At 33.8% G+C, this 27,272-nt stretch overlaps 1 protein-coding gene across 1 annotated transcript; it reads left to right on the top strand.

The window, feature by feature from the left end:
* Nucleotides 1-2,299: 2,299 nt before the first annotated feature.
* Nucleotides 2,300-25,440, top strand: LOC133203750 (protocadherin Fat 4-like; the record flags this gene model as incomplete). Its single annotated transcript, XM_061339532.1, has 20 exons — nt 2,300-2,559; nt 3,385-3,515; nt 3,886-4,205; nt 6,163-6,259; nt 10,040-10,281; nt 10,561-10,678; nt 11,046-11,297; nt 11,425-11,558; nt 11,816-11,912; nt 12,125-12,259; nt 12,477-12,611; nt 13,487-13,784; nt 14,140-14,646; nt 15,546-16,777; nt 16,878-17,154; nt 17,590-17,708; nt 18,615-18,834; nt 20,063-20,166; nt 24,187-24,327; nt 24,620-25,440. Coding segments are annotated over 20 exons (4,926 nt in total), but the record flags the coding sequence as incomplete, so codon positions are not given.
* Nucleotides 25,441-27,272: the final 1,832 nt, after the last annotated feature.

The following is a 27,272-nucleotide window of genomic DNA, read 5'->3' as shown; positions in this document are numbered from 1 at the left end:
CTAGGACTTTAAGAATAATTCAATACATAGAATAAAAATAGAGTAGAGGCAAACCGGGTGTTTCATCAAGCACAACAACCTTCCAAAGATGGCAAAACTTCCAGTCACACCAACGAGAACTGACCTTCCTTTTCTGCTAAGCATGGTTATCCTTACGGACAACATGGCTGCTCATTTGCATAATGATCTCCCAAGATGGATTGCCCATCTGGCAAAGATGGTGGGGTTTTTTTCGGTTACGTCATTCGCGTCGACATGGCATTTGTTCTTTAAGTGGTCATTCTTATCAGGATCTCTGCTCTCCTATAGTTAGTGACTAGAAATTATCTTACCAACCAGTTTATATCCCCTTTATTTATATTAACGACCTTTTATATATATATAAAAGTCAGCAAATTGGGAAAAATTAAATCCAATCTTAATCAGTAAAACATAAGTAAAATATAGAGTTATGGATGTAACGAACAGTAATCAAACTAAAAAAGTCAAGTGAAACAATACTAATCGGGAGCAGAGCAAACATGGACCTCTAGAAAAATCAGAGTTGGGATCAGGTGTCATAGAGGAGTAAGCATCTCCCTGTCGACCGGTCACACCCGCCGTGTTCACCTAGTCATGAGAAAAAACCGTTTATTTTTATGCCTATGTTTTATCTTACAATCTAGAGATGGCACATGTGCTTAATATTTTCTGTATTTGTGTTTTATGACCTAAAAGAAGATCTCTTCATACTTGTTTTTGGCCAAAGGCTTAGCAGTGTTCAGTGATATTGAAATTAATTTATTAAAAGATGTATAACATGAAATGAGCTAAATGAAACCAATATGATGGAGACAATACAAATGACGTATAAAAGAAAACTGAAGAAGAATACTGAAGATATATCTTTGGATGCATTCGTGTGTTACTATAGTTAAGTACGTACATAAGCCAGGGACCTATACACAGGCTACTTTTAATTATTTTTACGCTATGTACCAACTTCTTTGAAAATGTTGTGATAAATCAATGATGCCAAAAACAGGTAGATTGATACATGGTTTTCTCGGGTACATGTAATCATTGTTTCCTAATTGTTGAACAATTATTACTTTTAAATTTTATTTAATTTGTTAGTGTGTTCTGTATAAAACCAAAATAACCCGTATTTTTCGCGAATAGGGATGCTTTTCTACGGATTATAGCACATTGAGTATCATAAAGACTCCTTGTGTTTAGAGTTTTATTATACCTTTACAGTTGTTTACAAACATTTTTTTTTTTTGGATAAAATAAGCATAACTTGGAATACGTTCATTTCCATTTTTTTTCTAAATTGAACGTTTAGTAGGAACAATAAATTCATTATTCAAAATCCAAACATTAAAAGGACAGGTTCGCCTTTTTATCCGTATCAATGCTTTTATCTCGGAACCATGCACTGTTTAGGACGTGCATGGAGAAACACTTGTTTTAAATCCACGGAAGGTGTAGAACAACGCATTTTGCATAAAAAAGGTAAGTATATTTTGTTAAAAGAAAAACTGGAAGTTTCAATCTTTTTAAGGGACAGATTCTAATCTAATAAATTCAGTCAGAATTGTTTTCTTCAGACTGAATTTTTAACATGGATAAGCGACATGACGGGAGTAAAGAAATGTTCAAATTGTTGTTACTTTTATTTGCCTTCAATCAGGGTTAGTTTGCTTTGTTAAAATTTTGCTCACTTAAATTTTATTTCATTTCAATACTGAACAGTTCATCTTCGTCAATCTTGTTTATGTCATGCTATAACCAGTATTTGTATGAATCAACAAAGATGTTAAAGTCAGTAACATTTAAAAGATCAATTCTGATCATTACATTTTTTTGAAAAAAAATATTTTTGTCTATTTAGATAATTTTTTATAGGTATAAAATCGTTTTCTTTCTTCTTTAGATTAACGTTTCACTTCTTTAATTATGATCAAAATAAAAGATTTTATCGCCAACTGTAATAATGACAGATACTGTGAAACACCCTCTATGTAGGTAATATGTGGATCGAATTATTAAATGATTATGGAAAAAATAAATGTTAAAAAAATCTCATATATCTTTTCTTTTCTTACAAGAATTTGACTTGTAAGAGAAAAGATATATAAGGTCTTTTTTAACATTTTTTTTTAATTCTAATTTATACATTTAGAGAAATTAGAATTATAGTTTTTTTGTTCGTTTGAACTTCACGATTTCTATACTTAAAACAAAGAAAAGGTCAATATTTTCAACAATTACAATTTTCAGAAAAAATACTAGTACATAATATTTATCTTTTATTACAGTCTTTGCCCCTGAATATTGTCATGATAACGTCAATGACGGTCAACCCGTCTTCTCCAGTCCCCCCATTGCCGGTATAACGGTGTCCATCAGGGAAGACGCTATCCCGGGATTTGTAGTGTACACAGTGAGCGCCACGGACACGGAGTATTACGAACTTGATACAAAAATACCTGAGTTTGGAATCAATGGAGACAAGTTAGTCGTTACAGGATATCTGGATTATGAAGCAACAAGAACGTACACGTTAGTTTTTAGGTAAGTATCCCTATAAATGTTAACTACACATGGTAACTACAGAAATACAGGAAATACAGGGGATAGGTTCTGGGTTACTTTGATAATTTGTTGTCAACTATACGTTGAAACCATAGGCCATTATGAGTATGTTGGGGATATAGGTAAGTTAGAATAAGCTACATTGTTTGTAAAAACAACACATAGAAACTACAAACAAATAGCTAGGGGTAGTTTCTTGTAAAGTTCGAGAACTTGAAGTACTGGTGGTAATCACAGAACAATATGAACCAACCGGGGGATACTTTCCAAGTACATTAATTTGTGGTGACCTACACTTGGTAACCACAAAATACCAATCCGATAACGTGTTTTTCTCACCAAGTATAAAGGTACCTTAAACAAACTTTCCTTTAAAAGTCTTTTGTTCGCAATACTTTCACTTTCCTAAAGAGGATTTCTATTTCATATCAGATACACCAAAATTAAATTTAAGATTATGAAATGTAAAATATTACGATACAAATCATGATACAGTCTAACTGTATCATGAAATATATGGAGATAACGAACAGTATTCAAGCTCAAAAGTCCATTAAATAATACAAAATAGCAGCAGAGCAAACACGGACCTCAGAATTTAGAGGTGGGATCAGGTGTCATGGAGAAGTGAGCATCCCCTGCCGACCGGTCATACTCGCCGTGATCCGCTTTATCCGTATCGTTAAACCCCTACTTATTTGACAATACAAAAAAAAGATAAAATAAATTGATGTATACTAATTTCACAAATGATACATACTAATCCCAAGAATATAATGCTTAATCTTTATATTGACATTTTAGTGCCTACGAATGTATATACGCTCTTCCAGTGAAGAGTAATATTACCATCAACATTGAGCCTGTTAATGAATTCTTTCCAAGATTCACCAGGGAGGTTATATATAAAGATATCAATGAAAACGAGGTGCAAGGTAAGATTACATTGATTAACAATGAAATATACATTTTATCTCTTCCTGGTGGTATCTTGTGTTGTTTTGGTTAATTATCACGACGTCCTTAAAAGGCTTTTAAAAATGTTCTTTTTACTCTTAAAAGGATTGCATGTCCATAATTTTTACAAGTCGAAATCATGTTTTCATCAAACTAATTTTTTTCAAAGTTATATGATATTTCTAATTTGAATAAGAGTTTATGTGAAACATGAACTTCTAGAAGCTATTTGAAGTGGTACTTATGGTAGTGATAATTCTTGAATAACATCAATGTTAGTGGTCCTAGAAGAAGAATATATATTGTTTATGATTGTTCTAATTAAGTATTTAAATTAATTTTCCGTAGATCATAACGTGACAGTTCTCACAGATCTAATCTGTACTGATTGGGACCAAGGTCCAAATCCGGGTTGTTCCCTGGCCATTCAAGATGGCGATGATCCCACTCAGAAGTTTAAAATATCCGGAACCAGAATTCAGACAACCAACGCTGCAGTTGACTATGAGTTGTTATCGGGACAGGATTTTCTATATTCACTCACTGTGATTGGTGTGGATAATCCAAAAACAGATCCGAGAAAGACTGGAACTGCCAATGTATTTGTAAATATCAACCCCATTAATGATAACAGTCCAGCATTCCTAGATAGAAGTTATTCCACACAGGTAAACTATTCTAGAAAAGGAGTCAAAATTTTATTGTTATTCTAGTATTTTAGATTAGAGCCTGAATATACATTATGTCACATGTCAGGAAATTAAGCCATATTTGGCAAATTTATTTTCATGGATGATCAGGATTTACGTTTAAGAAAATTTGTCATAAATCAGCGTTCTAGATATCTGTTTCTTATACACACGAGACGTTTTACATACTAAGTACATTAACTTCATCTCTCTTCTGAAAGAATGAGAAGGGAGAAAGCTTGATGACAATACCTGTAGTACTGTATTTTAGATAAATCTAAACAAATAACACGTGCATCAATTATGTCATAATCAGACAGGTTAAGGCTTGTATGAAATCTCAGAAGAATTTAACAGAATGGTAATAAAGGATACTATTAAGAAAAATATTTTGACATTGTAATAAATCGACAACGTTTTATCATTCAACAGTATTCATTTTCGTTCATATGTCAATTCAATATACCCCCGGTATTTCAGACTTCCGAAGAAGACTACAAGGTGTCTGCAAAATTTTCTGACATTTTTTGACATTATGATAATCCATCGTTTGGTTGAATTTCACTGACAAGTTTCATTTCATTAACTGTTTTACCATTTTTCCATACGATTTGGATTACAGATATCTCAGTTTAATTGATCAAAACAGAGATCTCACAGCGAGTAGATTCCCTATCACTGGTCTACAGGGAATGCTTACTCCTCCAATGTACCCGATTTGTTTTGATCAATTAAACTGCTGAATGAGAAGACATAAAGGTCTATAGCATTTTTTTTTTATAGTTGTGACAAACTGAAAAATGAGCAGCACAACAGGTAGATCACAAAAGAATATCTGTATAAAATACCACTGCATAACAATTCTTATCTGCAGACTTAAGAAGCTTTCTTGATGTAATAGACCAATAAAATAATCATATTTGTTTATTTGTAACATATTACAATTACAATTTATAACATATTACACATATTTGTCCGTGTTTGCTCTGCTCCTATCTTGTATTGTTTAACGGACTTTTGAGCTTGAATACTGTTCGTTTTCTCCATTTATTTCATTATATTTGTATAATATTTCTGAATACTAACAATTAAATTGTATGACAACCAATATGACTATAGCTCTTCCATTGTCAACTTCCCTCATTTGTGTAGAAGTATAACTTGCATGTTTAGCAACTTATTCAATACTCCTTGGATCGTTTTTTGACTGACATATTTCATACCAATTGTTAGACTTCATGGAGGATGTGACCGGTCGACAGGCGATGCTTACTTCACTCAGGCACCTGATACCACTCTGAAATTCCCGGAGGTCCGTGTTTTATGCCCTGTTCACAGACTTGTATTGTTTGTAAATTTTCGGGGGTCCCTTTTTTATGCCCTGTCCACAGACGTGTATTGTTTGTAAATTCCCGGGGGACCGTGTTTAATGCCCTGTCCACAGACTTGTTTGTAAATTCCCGGGGGTCCGTGTTTTGTGCCCTGTTCACAGACTTGTATTGTTTGTAAATTTTTAGGGGGTCCGTGTTTTATGCCCTGTCCACATACTTGTTTGTTTGTAGGCTTTTTTGAGAACCGTTACTGATCGTTATCTTCACCTTTTTAATTCAAAAAACTCGTACGTAACTAAAACGCAAGAGAGAAACGTATTAAAACTTTAAAGTGAGCTGAATTAAAAACTAGTGAATGAAATTTCGAAAAAGAAGAACACTAATCAAGATCAAAAGGCCATTGAAATAATGCCAATCTTGAGAAGAGCTCTAAAAAAAACATCAGAGGTCTGACAATGAATATAATTAAAGTTTGAGTAAATTTTGTAAATTCATACACACTGTTGTTGTCATATACTCTTAGTCATCAATGAAAAAAATTCCAATTTTAAAAGTGATTTAAGACAAATATCGAAAATGTTAAAAGGGTTTTTTATATTCAATAGATAATGGAGAATGCTATACCTGGGACCGGGGTGTTAAATACCTCTGCAGACGACAAAGATCTAGGACTCCATGGGGACCTGACATTCAGTATTACAGGTATCATAAGTATAGCAAATTATATTCACATAAAAAACGAGAAACATTTTTCAATACATCAATAACGAATTGAATAAGAATATATATTAAGAAATAACATTTTTTTTCTCTGATTCGATGTATACAATGGATTTTAGAAAAGTTTGCTGATCTCTGTCATATCTTCCTCACTAAGTATTTAATTATATGTAAATTTGGTAGACAGGTTTAAACAATACATTCGAACGGTTTGAATTTAAAATTTTAAATGTATCATGAAAATTTAAAACTTATTCAACATTAAAACTACAAAAATAGGAGACGAAAATCGAGAAATCAGCCTTTTGAAGTCATTAACGGCTTTGATGTGAAAATCATTTAGTCCAACATGAAAGGATCATTAAAACTATCATCAAATCGACTAATCTCCAGAAATTCATTGCTAAAATCAGTGTAAACTTTCAAATGTAAGAGCCTGTCTAACCTATACCTGTGTATGATTTGTTAACTACAGAGCGTAGAGCATGCAGAGCCAAAAACTCATTGTAAATCTTTTTAAAAAAATTAATTTCATTTTAAAACAAAAATATTTTTGTTCTACGTACGTAAATATACCCTTACTTACAGATTGACTATAACATATCAAACAATGTTAAAGGAACTAATTTGCAATATTGTTTTAGGTCAAAGCGATGGGTCACATGTGTAATACATTATTTTAACTGGTCGCTTCAAAAGTAAATATATGAAATAAACAACAGTGTTGAAAAGTTCACTGTGAAATGAACGTGGTTGGTACGTGATCAAATCTACTGAGAAATCCTGACAAACAAGTTGAAATAAATATATCAACTGTCGCATTTAAAGTCAACATTTCGCAAGTTCGACCAAATGACTTTGTCAGCAAATACAATCTATCATTAAGTGGAATGCTAACTGACGTTTTTCATACTAATTATTAGGCCATTATTTACACACTGAATTGTCTACGGTGCCCGATCATGAGAAGGAGCACATGCACACTACTGGACGAAAAAAGTGCTGAGAATCCCAAATTTTACTGATAATGTTTGATAATTACTGATACTAGCTGTGCTGTTCTTGCTGATAAATACTGATATTTACTGTTATTCTTACTGTTGTTACTGATAATTTTAGTTGTTTCTGATAAATGCTGATAATTACTGTCGTCTTTACTGTTGAGTCTGATAAATACTGATAAATACTGTTGATGTGCTGTCGATGCTGAGATTTACTAATAATTACTGTGGTCATTGTTCTTGAGCTAAGAAGGTGCTAAAATAGAGTTAAGGGTTGTTTAACATAAGTCACTGTAATACTAAAACATTAAGGCTTTTTGAAAAAAAAAAAAAAAAAAAAAAGAACATTGATAGCCCGACTCAAGAAATTTGGGTAAGGAGGTTTGTGAATTTTTTCATTAAAACACACTGAAGTGGAAATAACTATTAATGGATGGGAAAAAATCGGGATTAAACAAAAAAAAATCCAGCAGAATATAAAAATTTTGATTCGGACCTTTTTTCACTCTGTCAAGAGAGGACAAACAATCATTTTCATTTTAAATATGGCCCTACGTAAGAGCAATTTTTTTTTATTCTTTCCCAAAGATTATGCATATTTTTTAATTTTTTTTTTAATGTTCGGTCTTTCTGATTTTTTCCCCCTGAAAATCTGCCCGAAACTGATAAATTTTATGCTTTTTAGCTCACCTGAGCTGAAAGCTCAAGTGAGCTTTTCTGATCACATTTTGTCTGTAGTCCGTCTGTCCGTCTGTCTGTCTGTCCGTCTGTCTGTAAACTTTTCACATTTTCGACTTCTTCTCCAGAACCACTGGGCCAATTTCAACCAAACTTGCAACAAAGCATCCTTGGGTGAAGGGGATCCAAATTTGTTCAAATGAAGGGCCACGCCCTCTTTCAAGGGGAGATAATAAAGAATTATTGAAAAATTAATAGCATCTTTTAAAAATCTTCTTCTCAAGAACCACAGGGCCAGGAAAGATGAAACTCATGTGGAAGCATCCTCAGGTAGTGTAGATTCAAGTTTGTTCAAATCATGACCCCCGGGGGTAGGGCGGGCCACAATGGAGGATTAAAGTTTTACATAGGAATATATAGGGAAAATCTTTAAAAATCTTCTTCTCAAGAACAGCAAAGACATGATGAGTCATATATATATATGTCAGCATCCTCAGGTAGTGTAGATTCAAGTTTGTTCAAATCATGACCCCCGGGGGTAGGACAGGGCCACAATGGAGGATCAAAGTTTTACATAGAAATATATAGGAAAAACCTTTAAAAATCTTCTTCTCAAGAACAGCAAAGCCATGATGAGTCATATTTAACTGGAAGCATCCTCAGGTAGTATAGAATCAAGTTTGTTCAAATCATGACCCCCGGGGGTAGGGCGGGGCCACAATGGAGGATCAGAGTTTTACATAGAAATATAAGGAAAAACCTTTAAAAATCTTCTTCTCAAGAACAGCAAAGCCATGATGAGTCATATTTAACTGGAAGCATCCTCAGGTAGTGTAGATTCAAGTTTGTGCAAATCATGACCCCCGGGGGTCGGGTGGGGCCACAATGGAGGATCAAAGTTTTACATAAAAATATATAGGAAAAATCTTTAAAAAATCTTCTTCTCAAGAACAGCAAAGCCATGATGAGTCATTTATATGGAAGCATCCTCAGATAGTGTAGATTCAAGTTTGTTCAAATGATGACCCCTGGGGGCTAGGGTGGGCCCCAATGGGGGATCAAAAGTTTTACATAAGAATATATAGAAAAAATATATCTTCTCAAGAACAGAAAAGCTATGTTTAGTCATATTGATATGGAATTATCCTCAGGTAGTGTAGATTCAAGTTTGTTCAAATGATGACCCCTTGGATAGGGAGGAGCCACAATGGGGGATCAAAATTTTTACAAAGGAATATATGGGAATTTTTTTTTAAATCTTTTCAAGTACACAAAGCCATTTGTTATATTGACATGGAAGCATCATCAGGTAGTTTAAAATCCAAGCCCCCCCCCCCCCGTAATATTTTCAATACTGAACTGATTTGTGCTTTTGCCTAGCCAATGTGCTCAGGTGAGCGATGTGGCCCATGGGCCTCTTGTTTAAGATAAATTGAGAGATGAAAACAGGGGTGAATATGTTCCGTCTGGAGGCACCTTTTTTTTAATTATTTTTTTCTTTTTTAAGAATACGTAATGCAAGCATTCGTAGATCGTCCCAGAATATAACTCTGCTACATGTTTATACATGTGCAACCGGTAGACGGGGACTGATAAAAAATTATTTGTCAGAATTATAGCGTAAGTGCAATAGTATACAAGTGTACATGTAATTTTGATGTTGGTCTCTTACAAATTCACAAGTCACCAAATAATACATTTTTATTCAATAAGTTTTAAAAATCTCATTCATTTAATTTTATGGAATGGAAAATAAGAAATGGGACCTACAGTATCAGTAATTATCAAACATTATCAGTAAAATTTGGGATTCTCAGCACTTTTTTCGTCCCGTAGTGATGACGGGTGTAACCGGTCAACAGGGGTTGCTTACTCCTCTGCGGTACCTGATCCCACCTCTAATGTTTTAATAGGTCCGTGTTTGCTCTTCTTCCGATTATATTGTTTTAATGGACTTTTGAGCTTGAGTACTGTTCGTTATCTCCATATTTTAGAGCAAAGATTGAAAGTGTGTGCGAACTTTTTGAACAGCTCTCGTGTTAATTCACTTATTTAACTGTGCATTGAAATGGTTTATTTGTAGCGGGAAATGAGGATAACAGATTTTATATAGACCCAAAATCAGGTCAAATATCAACGCTTGCCCCCCTCGATTTCGAAACTAAATCAACCTACCAACTCACTATCAGAGTTAGTGATGGAGGGGGAATCTATGATCAAGTTTTCGCCAATATTGGCGTCATTAACGTTAATGACGTCACTCCTGTGTGTTCAGCCTATCAGAACGTCGTCGAAGTAGATGAGACCATACCCCCTGGGAGTATTGTAAGTAATATGTACCTTAAATAGAGAGTTTAAATTATAGTGCTCACAATTTTTTTTTTGATAAACAAGAGACACGTCGTCTTCCATTATAATAATTAGATCTTAATACGGGTTAAAATTTGATTTTTCATGTTGAGGTGTCAATACTAATATTAATCGCTCTCTCTCTCTCTCTCTCTCTCTCTCTCTCTCTCTCTCTCTCTCTCTCTCTCTCTCATATGATACCAAGCTTCTGCTACTCAAAACCCTATACGCTTAAATTTCAATGGATCCTTACAGCTTATGACATTAACTTGTACTGATCTGGACGGAGTCGCAGCCTTGACATATAACCTGCAAGACGACGTAGATGGAACATTTTCTATCAATCCTTCAGGAGAAATTACCTTAACAAAAGGTAAAGCAAAGTCACTGCTTTGACTTATCGATCTATAAAGTAAATATTCATTTAGATTGGACAGGAAGAAACCATTTTTTGGGGGAGGGGGTGTATAATTATAGTAACTAAATGGTATTTGTTTAAAAGACTTCTTCCAAAACTGTTCTTATTCCATGATCGTTCTTTATATTTTCTACGCAGACAAAAAGTCCATTTGGACTCAGAATTTTAGGGTGCAGATAGGGGTCGACACAAGTTCTTCAACACCCAAATAATTTTTGAAATAAATAATTATACATAGAGGTTTAGTGATGAAATTAGCATCAATTTCTACCACTACTATACTAAAACAGAGACGAATTCGTTACAATTTCAATTTTTGCAGCATTGGACTATGACCTTGGTATAAGATCATATCGTCTGACAGTTATTGTATCTGACGGTGTTCACAATCTACTCGTCAAGCGACATGTCATTGTGAAACCTGTCAATGAATACCCACCAGAACTTCCACCTAGCGCCACGATCCAAACATCTGAAAATGATGCTACCGGAAGTGTGTTATATACAGCCACAGCAAAGGATGCAGATGTCTCTCGAGATAATCTGAACACGTTCTCATTCTTTATTGCAAGTGGTAATTAAGAGCATTTTCCTTTAGAAGAAACATAACGTATATTATTCTGAATTCCAAAAATGTGTATGAATATAGTTTTTAAGTTCCCCCATTTTTTCATCTTATTTTCCCGAAATTTCTATTTCAGTCAGCAATAACGGTGGGGACACATTTTGGATTGACACAAATAATGGCGACATTGTGTTAGTGAAGAACCTAGACTTCGAAAATGAACAGAATTACGTCATTACCTATGCTGTTGAAGACGATGGGAATTTTAGAGTAAGGAGATTCTCACTCTACATTTTTAAAGTTACAAATTAAAAATTTGCTACAGCTTTGAATTTTGAATGCAATTTTTAAAAGCTTTTCAACCTTAAAATGAATTCATATATTTTTTTTAAATGTAGTCTAAAAATGATTGACAAATCTTGTTTCTTTTCACATAAATTAAATGTCATAGTTAATATGTGGATCGTTTTAACTTTTTGCTTAGAGTTTATGGAGATGACAAGCTAATATATTTTTTCTTTGCTCAGACTACAAGCACATTGACAGTATCAGTCCTGAATGTTAACGACAACATACCTAGGTGTACCCCTGATGCCATCAGTGTACAAATTCCTGAAAATACAGGTTATATCTCATATCTCATATAATCTTTAATTTTGACTGTTTTGACAATTAAAATTAGATTTTAAGATATTCATGAATTCTTAAGCATAAAAAATGTGAAATTGAATAAATTTAAGTTGCGAAAAGATGTATTTGTGGAATTTGAGCACCTTGTAGTGTGCTCAAGTCATAATATGATTAAAATGACCTGGAATGATTTATTTTTTCGAAAGACACATCCGTCCCTTCTTTGTACAAATTAATTTGTACTGACGATGACGGGGATTCTCTTCAATATGACGTCATTTATCAGAGACCAAATGACGCTGCATTTGACGTCAATTCCTCAGGAAAGCTTTTGCTTGAAAGTGAGTATAAAAAAATATAAATAGTAGAAGGAATTTATTCAAAAAAAAATTTGGTAAATCTGCATTCCTTTAAATTATGAAGCATTAATGTTTTGTCATTTTAATCTGATTCATTTTTTAAGACAAAGTGACAATTTTTTTTTTTTTTTTTTTTTTAGATATTTCGTTATTATTTAAGCTTGAATATCTCTTTTTGAATTTCTCTTTTAAACTTTAGAACCATTAGATTATGAGACGAGAACATTTTATGAGATTAAAATTGGTGTAACTGATGGCCTGTCTACAGCCACAGTTAATATGGCGGTGAATGTCCTGGATGTCAACGAAGGAGCCCCAGAGTTCACCAGCTCTGGTATGTTGTTATAATTGTTATTTATTCATATGTTTTAATTTTTCATCAAACTCTTTTCATAAGATTTTTATTATTGATATGTTATAAGCAACCGTTCCATACTAACCTGTAAAACTGTTGATAGTTTTTTTTTTTGTTTTTTTTTTTGTTTTGTTTTTTTTTTTTTTTTGTTTTTTTTGTTTTTGTTTTGTTTTTGTTTTGTTTTGTTTTGTTTTTTTTTTGTTTTTTTGTTTTGTTTTGTTTTTTTTTTTTTTTTTGCTTTCTTATCATATTTGAATTACCTTGTGTGCTGCATGTCTTTTCAATTTATCAAATTTAGAGCATGTTTCATTGAAAAACATAGAGTCAATACTTTAAACTGGATTCCAATTAACGCTTTGTTAAAAACTTTGTATTCCTTTCTATGGGTGGATATATATGCAAACTGTACCCTTAGTCGTGTGTGTTTGTTTTGTTCAGATATATATAAAACAGTACCCTGCCTTACCTGTATGTGTTTGTTTTGTGTAGGGATATATAACGATACCTTATATAAATCTGAGTGTGTCTTTTTTGGATAGGTATTTATAACGATATCTGTGTTTGTATTCTGTAGGTATATATAACTGTACCCTATTTGAGTCCTGTGTTTGTGATCTGTAGGTATATATAACTGTACCCTATCTGAGCCCTCTGTTTTTATTCTGTAGGTATATATTACGGTACCCTTTCTGAGTCCTCCGTTTTTATTCTGTAGGTATATATAACGGTATCCTATCTGAGTCTTCTCTGTTTGTATTCTGTAGATATAAACAGCTCTACCCTACCTTAGTTCTGTGTTTGTATTCTGTAGGTATACATAACGGTACTTAACTCTGTGTCTTTGTGTTCTGTAGGTATATATAACGGCACCTTACCTGAGACATCTCGGAAAGGTGTATTCATCGCCCAGGTGTCGGCTACAGACGTGGATATCAGTATTGTTACCTTCACATTCAAAGACAATAATCATGAGTTTATATTAGATCCCTACAGTGGAGAGATTTTTCTGAATGGTCAGCTAGACAGGGAGATTACGCCAATGTACACGTTATTAGTCCTGGCTTCAGATGGAATGCTTACATCCACTGCTACGGTATATGTCAACGTAGAAGACGTCAACGAACCGCCCAAATTTGTTAGAACTGCTTACAGGTAGCAATAAAGACATTTTTCAAAACTTCTGGCGGTTATTTTTCTGCCGTGTGGTTTGTACAAGGCCGTATAATTTACGGAAACTTTTTTCGGAAGAATTTAATCCAGTTTTTGTAGGACACTTACCAACTCCACAACATGCACTCCTCTTTATAAAAAGAAAAAGATAATAAGCCCGCATATTTTTTCCTTCTATATTTTTTTTTTAGAGAAAAGCAACAGTTATGACGTTCATTTTAACAAGAGCTTTTTTCAAAATATGTCTAAGAAAACTGCCTGCAGTTAACTCTAATTAGTTTGAAATTGATAAACAATCATCTCTTTCAATAAATCAATTCAATCTATTTTAACATAGGTTTACAAACGATGAGAGATCTCCAAAAGCCACCATTGTTGGACAGGTGTCTGCAAGAGACATTGATAAAGAGGGTAAATATGGCCAGATAACATACGCCATAGAATCTGGAAATATCCATTCCCACTTCACCATTGACTCAAACGATGGAACGATATCTGTAGCAGAGCCGACAGACTATGAGGAGACTTCTTTAATTGAGCTTGTGGTGTCCGTGACAGACATGGGTGAACCTCCTTTATTTGACAAGTGTACAGTGACAATTACTATTGTGGATGTGAACGACAACCCACCGACCTTTCAGGTGTCGTCCCTGTCTATCCCTGTGTCAGAATCAGCCGCTAAAGGGACATTGTTAACACAGGTGTCAGCAACAGATTCAGACTCTCCACTTAACAACAACAACAGGTTCTCTTTCAGTGAATTGTCTGTCACGCCTTTCAGTGTTCATTCATCTACCGGGATTGTAACTGTAGAGGGACCTCTTGATCGTGAGACAGAAGACAGGTAATATGTTGGAATACTATAATTTTGATAATTATACAGGAACTTGTACATGTTTTATTCCTGAAGATTTCAGGTTTTCAATTGGCGACCTCCTCCAATTATACAGCTATGTTCCAAAATGGCAGGTGTAATGGTATTTAAGTCTCCCAACTGATTTTTAAGCATGAGCATGTTTTGAGATTGAATAACATTTTTAACGAGACAGGCAAATGACATATATAAGTTGTTGCCACAGGACTTTCAAGATTGTTGTTTGCGGTTAGCATTTTGCAAATTCAGTTCGTGATATAGTGACCTTGTTTGCAAATATAACATATGATTGAATCGCATTTGACTGACTTATTTCATCCAAGTGTTCTTATACTAATATTGGCTACGGATAGCTCCTTTTACCTGAAAATACAGAGAATTCATGGAAGGTGTGACCAGTCGAAAGGAGATAATTGTTCCTATTAGACTTCATTCGTATATGTACAGGATTTATGAGCTCGATCACTGTTCGTTATTTCTTACTTTTTTATTACAATTGATGAAAGAAATTACTTGCAAAACACTGAACGTACTATTGGTGTAATAAACATTAAGCGCATCTCTAGGCTGTTGCAATCAGGTATATTTGAATGCATATTTTAGCAGTAATTCTTAATAAGCACATGTTGAACAGCCTTGGGTGTTGAGATTACATTTTTGATCAATTATGTTTAAGTACAGCGTGAAAGACTATTATCATCGATTATTTAAGGCAACATTTTCTTCAAGACTTGTTTATCGATAGATGCAAATGCAAGGTAAATATCATCAACTGAATGATGCAGAAATGTATACATTCTAAAGATATTACAAAGGGAGGGATAGATTTTATCAAAAATTAATTTTATATTTACCATTTTGATTTATAGATATCACATGGAAATCCTTGCAACCGATGCTGGATATCCAGCACAAACAGGAACCTTAACTGTGAATGTACACATTGAAGATATCAACGACAATACCCCCAATATAGTGGGCAATTATAACACAACAATATCTGAAGATACACCTGTACAACACGTCGTGTACAAGATATCTGCGGAGGATGATGACTTAGAAGAGAACAGTAGGCTCCATTATTCCATTGAATCCGGGAATTATAATTCTAACTTTAAAATAGAACCATACAGCGGCTATGTACAGGTGGCATCTACACTGGACCGTGAAACAAGGTCTCTCTATCATTTGGTTATAAAAGTATCAGACCATGGACTACCACCAAGATATTCCACGTCAACTGCCACTATCGCCATTTCAGATATCAATGACAATTCACCAACCTTTATACAGGCTTCAAGAGAATACTTTGTAGATGAGAACGTTCCTCTCTATACAAGTGTTGGACGATTGGAAGCAGTGGACGATGACGAGGGGATAAATGCACAGTTGACATTTAAAATCAGCGCTTTCTTACAAGGAACACCCGGAAGTTTCCTTATCAATGAAACATCTGGGGAACTTTTCACAAACATGGTCCTGGATCGTGAAGCAGAATCTTTCTACCAGTTAATGATTTCAGTATTAGACGGCGGAAGTCCTGCTCTGTCATCTGAAATTACAATAAACATATACGTTAATGACTTAAATGATAATTACCCGAATTTCCGTAATACCTTTTATTCTAAAACTATTTCTGAATCAACAGCAGTTGGAACAAAAATTGTGACGACAGCTGCAGTCGACGTTGATCTCGGTTTCTTTTCAGAAATAACATATGAGCTCGATTTGACTTCTCCCGAAGGTCTCCAAGCTGATTTTTATTTTACTGTTCATCCTGTATTTGGTGACGTAATTCTGAAACGTTCACTTGACTTTGAAACTCACGAGGCCCTTTCCATGATAGTAGTAGCAATGGATGGCGATACCCCGCCGAAAACTGCAACTGCGAATGTTACGATATATATAACTGACGTCAATGACAATGCTCCAGAATTTTTTCCGATTTTTTACAACACAGAAGCCCCAGCTGCTGAGACCTGCGATTTTGTTCTTGCCAGATTAAGTGCTACAGATAAAGATAAAACAAACAATGCAGAACTCTTTTATGTTTTGGATCCTGCCTATGAACAGTCACCTTTCACTGTAAACACGGATACAGGTGATTGTGTCAACTTCAGAAATTATATTTAACTGTCTTTGTAAGTTGTTAAAATTAATCATACGTCGATGAAATAATGTCGTTTTCTTCTGAATTATAGGTGAAGTCAGGGCTCGATACGATCTCAACAGCTCTCAGTACATCGTCAGAGTGAATGCCCAAGATAACGGCAAACCACGGCTGACGTCATCAGTGAGTGCTACAGTCCGGATAGACACTTTCCAGCCGGAAGTAAACGTCGTCTCTTTTACGTTATCACTCAATAAGGACCAATATCTGAAACAAGAGACTGATTTCCTGCTGGAGGTTACATTGTCGATAAATTCTATTTACCCCACCCCCTACGTAAGGCGATGGTGCCTCTATGATATGGAAACGTATGTATCAGTAGTGTATACTTGTGGACAGGACCCCCACCCCACACCCACCCGATATACAACCTCGGGGCTTATTGACTTTCTCACATCAATTACACTTATTCATCACATATATCATAGGAGTAATCGGCAAAAAAACTTCGTTTATTTGTTTTATACTACAGGTCGTATCCTGTCCACAAGTACTTGCAATAATACTTATGATCAAATCTGTATAATTTTTTACAGTTGTTAATACCAGTATTTTTTATATCTACATGTACAAGGATTGTGCTATTTAGTAGAACAGAAATGCTTTGTTATTCACAATTCATTATAGAAAAAAAAATTTCAGTGTTTTTTCTCCTCTCTGTTTTTACCTTTTTGCTTTAGCCTCGATTTGAGTTGTAATCTATCATGTTGTATGTGAACTCTGAATTCTCTCTGAGCTTTTAGTTACGTGGTCGTCCACCTGTACGCTGTTGAGAATGATCTGAGTGACTGGATTTATAATCTCCATCTCCCAAAACCATTCCTGAAAACAAACGAAATCCTAGATTTAGTTAATCCATTTGGTAAGTTAGTTATCATTCTATATCGAAAGTTAAAGCTTTCTGGTAAAGGGTATGTAAAAGACACTTAAAAAACATTTAAGATACTGTAACAAAACTGTAAAACAGGGAAACATTTTATAAAACGCGTTGATGTATTCAATGATATTTGTTTAAGGCTAATACCATCCAATACAATGACAAGGTTTTGTGATTTCGGAACTCCACACAAACCCTTGACATAAGTCGTTATTTAAAAACTGGGATAGAAATATTACTATCTCATTTTTGTTCCTGGTCTAGGACTGGAACCAATCATAAAACAGCTTTTATTGTAGGTAAGTTTTGTAAACAAATATGACTCATCTTTAAAATGGAAAGTGTCAATATTGTAGGATTTGTAACTAGTTACTTTAAATGAAACATCGGGGATTAATTTTCTGAAGATCGTCCTCCTTACAATCACAAAAGATATGCTCTTGAGTTGGGTAATTTGATAAAGACGGATTTGAAAAATATATTCTCATTGGTTAGTTTGTAATTTCCCGTTACGCCATGTGTAACCACAAGCCCACCTTTTAAATAACGACGCATGTCAAGGGTTTGTGTGGAGTTCCAAAATCACAAAACCTTGACATTGTAAGGATCGGCTTATACATTCAGTTAAATTTTGTACTTTTATTTAATTCAGTTAAAGTTATCATTAAAAGATGTTCTTTTTATTTATGATACTGAACTGTGGGGAAAAGATAAAGCTATATGGAGTTTATGGTATTTCTCTGTAATAAAATGTGAATAAAATCGTATTCATACATCAGTTTGTTTATTTGTTTAATGCCCTGCCATATAAATGGGGTAACATTTTTATTTCTTTTTAACAACAAAAATACTCCTGATATAGAAGTATATCACACATTTTTGATTTCTTAGGAACCAATAAAGACAAATGGAGCAGATTTTATGTTAAAGAAATAGACGAGTATTTTGTACCAAACAACAAAATAGAAGATCCGAAAGTGATACCTGTCAGCAAATCCAAAAGTACCAAGGTCAACGCACTAGCGATTGCCCTACCCATTCTATTTTTAGCATTGATTGTGGCGGCTGTTCTATTTTTTGTTGCATGGAGGCGTAAATGGTGTAGAAAAAGGTGCGTTTTTAGCTCTACTGGTCAGAGACCAGAAGAGCTTATGCGATAGTAAGGTGTCCGTCGTCCGTCCGTCTGTCTGTCCGTCTGTCTGTCTGTCTGTCCGTCTGTGTGTAAACAATTTTTCAAAATGCTACTCCTCCTAAAGTTTTGGTCTGATTTCAATATAACTTGGCATAAAAGTAGACTAGAATAAGATACAAAATTTAATGCATCGGTTTTTGATTTCGATGAACGGTGTTGCCATGGTTACTAAAAATAGAATTTTCTGTGACATTCATTTAAAACGCTACTCCTCCTACAGTTTTGGTCTGATTTCATTATAACTTGGCACACGAGTAGACTACACTAAGATACAAAATTTAATGCATCGGTTTTTGATTTCGATGAACGGTGTTGCCATGGTTACTAAAAATAGAAATTTCTGTGACATTCCTTTAAAACGCTACTCATGCTACAGTTTTGGTCTGTTTACAATATAACTTGGCATACAAGTAGACTACACTAAGATACATAATTTAGTGCATCGGTTTTTGATTTCAATGAACAGTGTTTCCATGGTTACTAAAAGTAGAAATTTCTGTGAAATACCTTTTAAACGCTACTCCTCCTAAAGTTTTAATGTGATTTCAAAATAACTTGGGACACAAGTAGACTGCACTATCATACATAATTTATTGCATTGGTTTTTGATTTCGATGAACAGTGTTGCCATGGTAACTAAAAAAAAGAAATTTCTGTGAAATCCCTTTAAAACGTTACTCCTTCTACAGTTTTGGTCTGATTTCAATCTAATTTGGCACACAATTAGAATACACTACGATACATAATATGCATTCCGGTTTTTGATGTGGTTTCTAAAAATAAAAATTTCTGTGAAATACTTTCAAAACGCTACTCCTCCTACAGTTTTCGTTTGATTTCAATATAACTTGGTACAGAAGTAGACTACATTAAGATACATAATTCTATTTATTAATGCATGTTGCAAATCCAAGTGCTACTTTGTTATACGTACAGACCAGTAGAGCTACAGTCTCATCAGAGACTTCTGGTTGTTTCAGTGAGAATGATAGACAGAAAACTTTGCAAACGAGTTATGTTTCATAGGATAATAAAATAATACATCTCTTCACAAATATCCATCGACACATTCTGATTATGATTTGTAAAGTTAAAATTCAATGTATAAGTACTTGTATACTGAAAAGGGCTTAAAATCTGGTTGCAGAGACAAAGAAGAAAAAGGAAAAAAGAATTCCGAAAATACGCCTTCGTCACCGAACACGCCTCGTATTGTTTCTCCGACTGGAATCAAAATTAATCCTGAAAATGGTAAATTGTGTCGTACGTTCATAAAACAAGGGCATTACATGTGTCGTAAAGCTAAAAAGTAGTGGACGTAAATGCATGTGAAATAAATGTAATTATGCGTGTAAATCTTGTAAAGCCTAAATTCGCTTGGTAAACAAACAAGTTCACTTTATAGAAATGGACTAGGGTAAAATGCGTTACCTTAGTCCAAGATGGCGACAGGCAAATACGCTTCGATTATTTTTTAGTCACTTCACGCGTTATCCACACTTACATTACGAATTGGGTTGTTAAATTTTTTTACACAGAAGAACGTAGCTTTTGCGAAAATTTGGCATGATCTGCGCTGATTAAATCCAAATTGCGGGTACAAAATTCAAACATGGTTAGGATAACGTAAATTTACGACTATGGTAAAGATTTTCTGAGCTCTTTGGCTGATTAGGGTAACGTTTGTGTAAAATGTTATTTTGTTAGCTTCAGGGTCTAAAAGATGCCATTTTAGGTCGTGCTTACGCCTCCTAGGTAATTGTTCCCACTTCTGGAAGAACCATGCACGCTAACTCTCGATTCCCGCCTACATTATATACCCATTTAATTCAATGTTAATGACAATTTGTCCATTTAAATTTTTTTGAACGTAAACAAGAGCTCAATAACGCTTGATTTCAGAATAAATGATTAATAATAAATAATACCAATTAGTTAATTGCTCTTAATTACAACTCCTTTTATAGGGGATGGGGGGGGGGGGGGGGGGTAGACGATATTATCCATTGAAATTGGGCTTTATAATGCAATCACATTTTAAAATACACATTGATATGGATAAAATACCCTTATTTTTCTGTATGTTTAACTCATGTAAATTCAAACATATAAGATTGATAGAGTATAATTTTTAATTGAAATTTCCTCTCAAAACGATACGACAATGGACGTTTTCACTCTCTGAATTTTTGGCAAGGGGGGGGGGGGGGGGGGCGGGTGTTTTAAAAATAATGTCTGTCTTACTTTGATTTATATAGTGAAAAACACATGTTATACCAAAATTTTAGAGTTATCTTTGTTTGTTTTCCCAAATAACTTTTCTTTTGAAAATTTATATAAATAAATAAATATGTGAAATTCCAAGGAACTTTTGGAAAATTTGAAATCGCAAGATTTTACCAAAATCAACAGCTTAAAAACTTATGACTTTTCAACTTTATATACAACCATTCCCCACGATAAATTAAAGTCCAGGCTTTTTGATATCATTGACAGCTGCTTTTTCAATTAAAATGGAACTCGTAAATTTACTTACCTTGTCCTTGGTCATTTGCAAAATTGTTTTGTTAAAAACATTCTGATTGTACACACAAGTACTCTGAAGTTGACATTGAAAAGATGCTTGAGTTTCTGATTGACAATATCTATGTGGTTTCTGGAGACCAGGTCTTCCAACAATGTATTGGAATTCCCATGGGTACCAATTGCGCCCCTTTATTAGCAGACCTTTTTTTGTATTCATATGAAGCAGAATTTGTCCAAAATCTTGTACGTGAAAAGAAGAAAAAAATTGCTGTGGCCTTCAACTCGACATTTAGATATATCGACGACTATTGTCAATTAACAATGGCTATTTCCATTCTTATGTCGATACGATATATCCTGGTGAGCTTGCTATAAAAGATACCGCAGAGTCTGACACATCTGTTTCATATTTGGATATTTTACTTGAAAAAGACGTTAACGGTAATCTAACAACCAAGCTTTATGATAAACGTGATGACTTCAACTTTTCAATCGTCAACTTCCCTTACTTATGCAGCAATATGCCTTCATCACCTGCATACGCGGTATATATCTCTCAGTTGCTTCGATACGCAAGAGCGTGCTCTACGTATGTACAATTTCTAAAACGAGGTAAATTATTGACAAACAAGTTGATGAAACAAGACTATCAGCTCTCTCGTTTAAAGTCATCATTTCGTAAGTTCTATGGTCGATACAGTGACCTTGTCAGCAAATACAATTTATCATTGAGTCAAATGCTGACTGATGTTTTTCATACAAATTGTTAGGCCATTATTTACACACTGAATTGTCGACGGATTTTTCAGTTATTTCCCGATCATTACAAGGAGCACACGGCGAGTGTGACCGGTCGGCAGGGGATGCTCACTCCTCCATGGCACCTGATCCCACCTCTGATGTTTGGAGGTCCGTGTTTGCTCTGCTCTATTTTGTATTGTTTGACGGACTTTTGAGCCTGAATACTGTTCGTTATCTTCATATATTTCATCGTTCAAATATGTTAACTTTTAAAAATTGACTGGGAGGTAGACGGAAGGACAAAACTATCGTTCGTAGTTCTTACCAAGGGTCCATGTTTTATGCCCTGTTCACAGATTTGTATTGTTTGTATGTTTTTTATTGTATATCACTTTTCGTCATTTTCAGCTTTTTTCATTCAGCAGACTTGAAATACACTCCAGCCATTTCATAAATCATTGAACCAAACACCATGAAACTGACATATTCTCATTTATAAATGAGACAATTATAATGGAGTACTTTTTTTCAAATCATTTTATTTTTCTGTTTATGTCTTGAACATAATGGAACAAAATGAGTCTGGAAAACAGCGCTCTGTTGACTTAATAAGATGCGGCGAAAAACTTTTCAAACAGCAAATATCATCGATATAGAGAGAGGGAGCTAGATTATAATTTTTTGCTTAGAGATGTGTATATTATACAAAAAAGTACACAAAATGATATTTTTCTAGTACTTTTGTGCTCTATCTTAGTGGGAGAAACGATAGCAAGTTTAACTTCGTTGTAGCTATTGAGAAAACATTGGCTAAGCATTTATCCGAGAGTAAACTTAAAGCAACTCTACCGGGCATTTGATTCATAAAAATTCTGTAGGATATTTCTTTAAAGTTGCATAAAAGTTCCTAAAATACCCAAGGAAGAAACAGTACTCTTAAATCATTCATTAAATAAGGTATACAATCCGAACAAAAAGTGGTTTCTTTTTGATGGGGCCGAGGTATTTACACGAACTTTGGCAGCTATATTACACCACATTTCTCAGAAAGACTCAAAATTATTTTGTAAATATAGATATCGATACAGTAATATCATCATCATTGTACACTGTCTATAATAGATATTTTGTTATACTTTAGATTTTTTTTCCCGATAGATCGAGATACGATGAACACTTGCTTGAAGCTTGCTATGCAATGTAAAAAAAAAACTGAAAAAAGTAACGTTGTCATCAATTCTTCATTTTAAAATATATATCGATGATGTTTTGTTAATTAACAATTTTCATTTTCATTCAAATGTTGATTCGATATTTCCCATTAAACTCGAAATAATAGACGCCAATTGTAAATTTATCATACAAAAAAAAATAATATTATAATTGCATGTATGTTTATGGAACGGAAAATGTACTGTTCACAATGAGAGTAATATTGTGTATGGAAACTGGTTATTAAAAAAATTACAATCGGTATGACCTCTCTGTGGAAGCAACAGTTCTTGACCTTGTTCTAAAAACCTTTTTTCAACTTCTTTGATTGTATAAAGTAGTTTTAAATCAAAATCGTGTACAATCAGGTTGTAGGAGAAATAACTTTACCCTAGTCTCGAAACTTCTTTATCTTAATAGTAAAGAAAACGATCATAAACTTTACAATCCATGTACTTTACAATCAAATTTCAAAATCTAAAGCAAAACTTTGAGGCGCGTTTTCTTGTTAGTTACACAAAAGTGAATATAGTGTCCTTCTGAACATATAAAATGACGCTGCAAAACGACCTGGTGGAAAATGAAGTAAACTTTTACAATAGAAGTCTTCAATATTTGTTTCTGAATTTTGAAGCGTATTTGCCTGTCGCCATCTTGGGTTAGGGTAATGCACTTTACCCTAGTCCGTTTCTACACAGTGAAGTTGTTAAGTTGGCAAATATTTTATCAATTTAATTTACTACGGATGAAAAAATGTATATGGATAAAAGATTTATATACATTTTATTGTAGTTGGTGGCAGAAATGGACATGGTCCCTTCATTAACGTCCCGGTGGATGACAATGCTGCTTTTGTTCACGATGAAGAAAGTCACACGGATGAACAGTCGTCCACACCAGGCTCTTTGTTCGACAAAAGAGGAGTCGATCCAGGTCTGTCTGTTAAACTGTTTACGTGGTCGAATTTCATTATGAATTCATTATGGATTATTAAATTTGATTTTTTAATCATGCAAATTTGATTGTTCTTCTACTTTCCATCATCACACTGATTATTTGCATATGACTGGATAAATTTTTGGATTTCAACATCATATATGAATGTGGCAATCACATTTGGATATGAGTGCTGAATGAAACAACGTCTTTTTTATTTATTTAAAACAATATTTCTATTATCAATTTCCTTTATGTTTAGTTACTCACTGATTTCCTTTATGTTTAGTTACTGGCTGGGTCTATGTTGAGAGCTCTAGAACCAAGGAACGAAGATGGATAAAATTCCCGGATAAAGACCCGCTCTTTAAGAATATCCAATCCTCTTATTTATAAATCTGGATAGAGAATACAACGCACGAGTGTTTTAGTGCCATGCTCTAAACTATTATTTTATCACAGTTTATGTTCAGAAATATCCTAAATGTGTTGTAAATTATAATCAGAAGGGTTGTACTACGAAAGCACTTTTCTGATTTGAAACCTAACATATTGTTTCATATATATGTGGAAAAAGACCCCCTTGGAATTTCCTCAGTAAGATGCCAATTTGATATACATTCTTCCCATTATAATAATTAAAACGACTAACAATCCTGAAATCCTTCTAGCGGAGGAGTCTTTTCACTTTTTTTTAATTGCTTAATTTTGTATTGACATGTATTTTTTTCTCTATAACATCTTGGTAACGTAACATTCTATATGTATGCAAAGAATAAATGTTACACTGATAACTCTATATAATAGAAGAATATTTTTATAATTATATACCCGAAAAAAGTATTCACAAATATATTCTAAATATGGTGATAATATAATCTCGCTTGATAAGTGGATAATTTGCTAACTTATCTTTAAGTACACAATCACCCGGCGCTGTCACCGTTTTGTCTCATAGCGTTTGACAACGTCATTGCTTCTCGTTGTCCGCTTCCTATGCCTTAATACACTTTTCTTGACGGGATACCCTTGTGTTAAATACTAATTGAAACCATTCTCGTTTATATGACCTTAAAATTTCATGAACTGCTGATTTTAAAACACGGTATTGTAAATACTTAAATTAAAAAAACTTCATTTGAATTTGGCAGTTTAATCCGCTCATTGGAGTTCAGTTTCTGCCGTACGCGAGCAGAGAGGATAGATTATGCGATGTTTGTGATACTCATCAAATAGAAGAATTTCACTTTATTCTTCAATGCCCTAGATAGCTAAATTTAAGGGGGAAAATAAAGGAATGTTACTACAAATTGCCAAGTACATTTAAGTTAATCCAATTATTGGGTACAAACCGCATATCTTTATCTTTATCTTTATCAAAAGGCTGTTTTAGGGAAATTTATCATTAATCTCTTATATTATTATAACGATGATCTATCAGGTTGACATAATTTCTATCTATGTAAGGTTAATTTTCAGATATTTGTACATTACAACAGCATTGCTATATTTTGTATGACAATTATATTACTATGAATTATGTATTGTACTGCTTAATACTATATCATATTTATTATGGTATTGTATACTAGTGAGTAGAACAGTGGAACTGAGGAACACTTGACCAGGGGTCTCAACCTCCCCCCATTTTAGACTCATTGAGAGTCTTAATCTCTGTAAAATATGTTGTAATTATATGCTATTATTATAAACAGATGGGCTGATTTGCCCAAAGTTATATTCTGAATAAATTTTATTCCTTATCAACCTGATTGATATTGGATACTCGGACCGCAATTCGGCATTAAAAATATCCCTCCTGTCTTTGAATCTTTTGTGCCTTTTCAAAATATGTAACCTGGACTAATCTTGTCTCTCTTCGGTCTGTTCTAGCATTTCTAAAGTCTGTGTGAGTTTTTTTGTTGTTGTTGTTGCTGCTCTTTTTTGATTTGTTTGTTTTTTTTTTTCTCAAAAGTGGAACTAAGGATTGCTGCAAAAGCCCCCCCCCCCCTTTTTTTTCTGGCGTCATGTTAACCACAAAGTTTTTAGCACAATCTATTGATTTTACAATGAAATTTCATAGAATTGGCTAAATGGGGTAACACATGTAAATCTTTTATGTCAAATCACACTAGTGAATTAAATTGATTATTGGTTGACAAATTCTCGTGTCAGAGGACTTCTTTCTTTAGAATCACTGTAGAAATACATCGTATTTTGAGACCGCGCTGCGTGGTCATACCATTGCTTACAGAAACATTTAAAATGTATTCAAAAGATAAACCGTGTGGGTTAGAGAATATTCTGTAACCAGAAAATATGATGTTGAAGAAATGTGTAAAATTCATTGATGTACCTTACGCGGTTTAATTTTATGAGTCAGTCCACGAACTTTTTGATAAACCCTCGTATATTTGTATTGTAATTTATGATAAATTTAAAAAAATCATAAAAATAAATAAAGGATGAGTATTAAATAACTTTGTTGTATTTATTTATTTATTTAAATGTAACACTCCCAAATCAATAATAGTTATACATCATTCTAAGTAATCTTGGAATTGACAGATATCTCAGCATATGTCAATAGCAATTTTCTCAACGGGTAATTCATAAATTACATTCAATGTAAGAGACGCAAACATACGTCATGTTATTTATGGAAAGCCAACGGGTTCAAAATTTCCAACTCTGTAATTTTTAAATTTACACATGTAAACCTTAATTTGTAAATTGTAAATCATAATTTCATAATTTGTCAATTGTTCTGTCACAGGTTAATTGAAACTATCCAACTAATCTTGACATGTGCAAAATGTAGATGTTAGTTATGTCAATTCGTTGTCTTGCGATTTGTCATTTTGTGAAGTAGAAATTGTACTTTCCTGATCTGTAAATTATGCAAGGTCGCATTATGCTAACGCCCATTAAGACGAAAGATG

The sequence above is a fragment of the Saccostrea echinata genome, unplaced genomic scaffold (assembly GCF_033153115.1).
Source record: "Saccostrea echinata isolate AGI-Se365-2 ecotype Australia unplaced genomic scaffold, CSIRO_AGI_Sech_v1 ptg000051l, whole genome shotgun sequence".
Taxonomy (NCBI): Eukaryota; Metazoa; Mollusca; class Bivalvia; order Ostreida; family Ostreidae; genus Saccostrea; species Saccostrea echinata.
The sequence above is the reverse complement of the archived record's forward strand: the minus strand, read 5'-3'. Positions and strand labels throughout refer to the sequence as shown.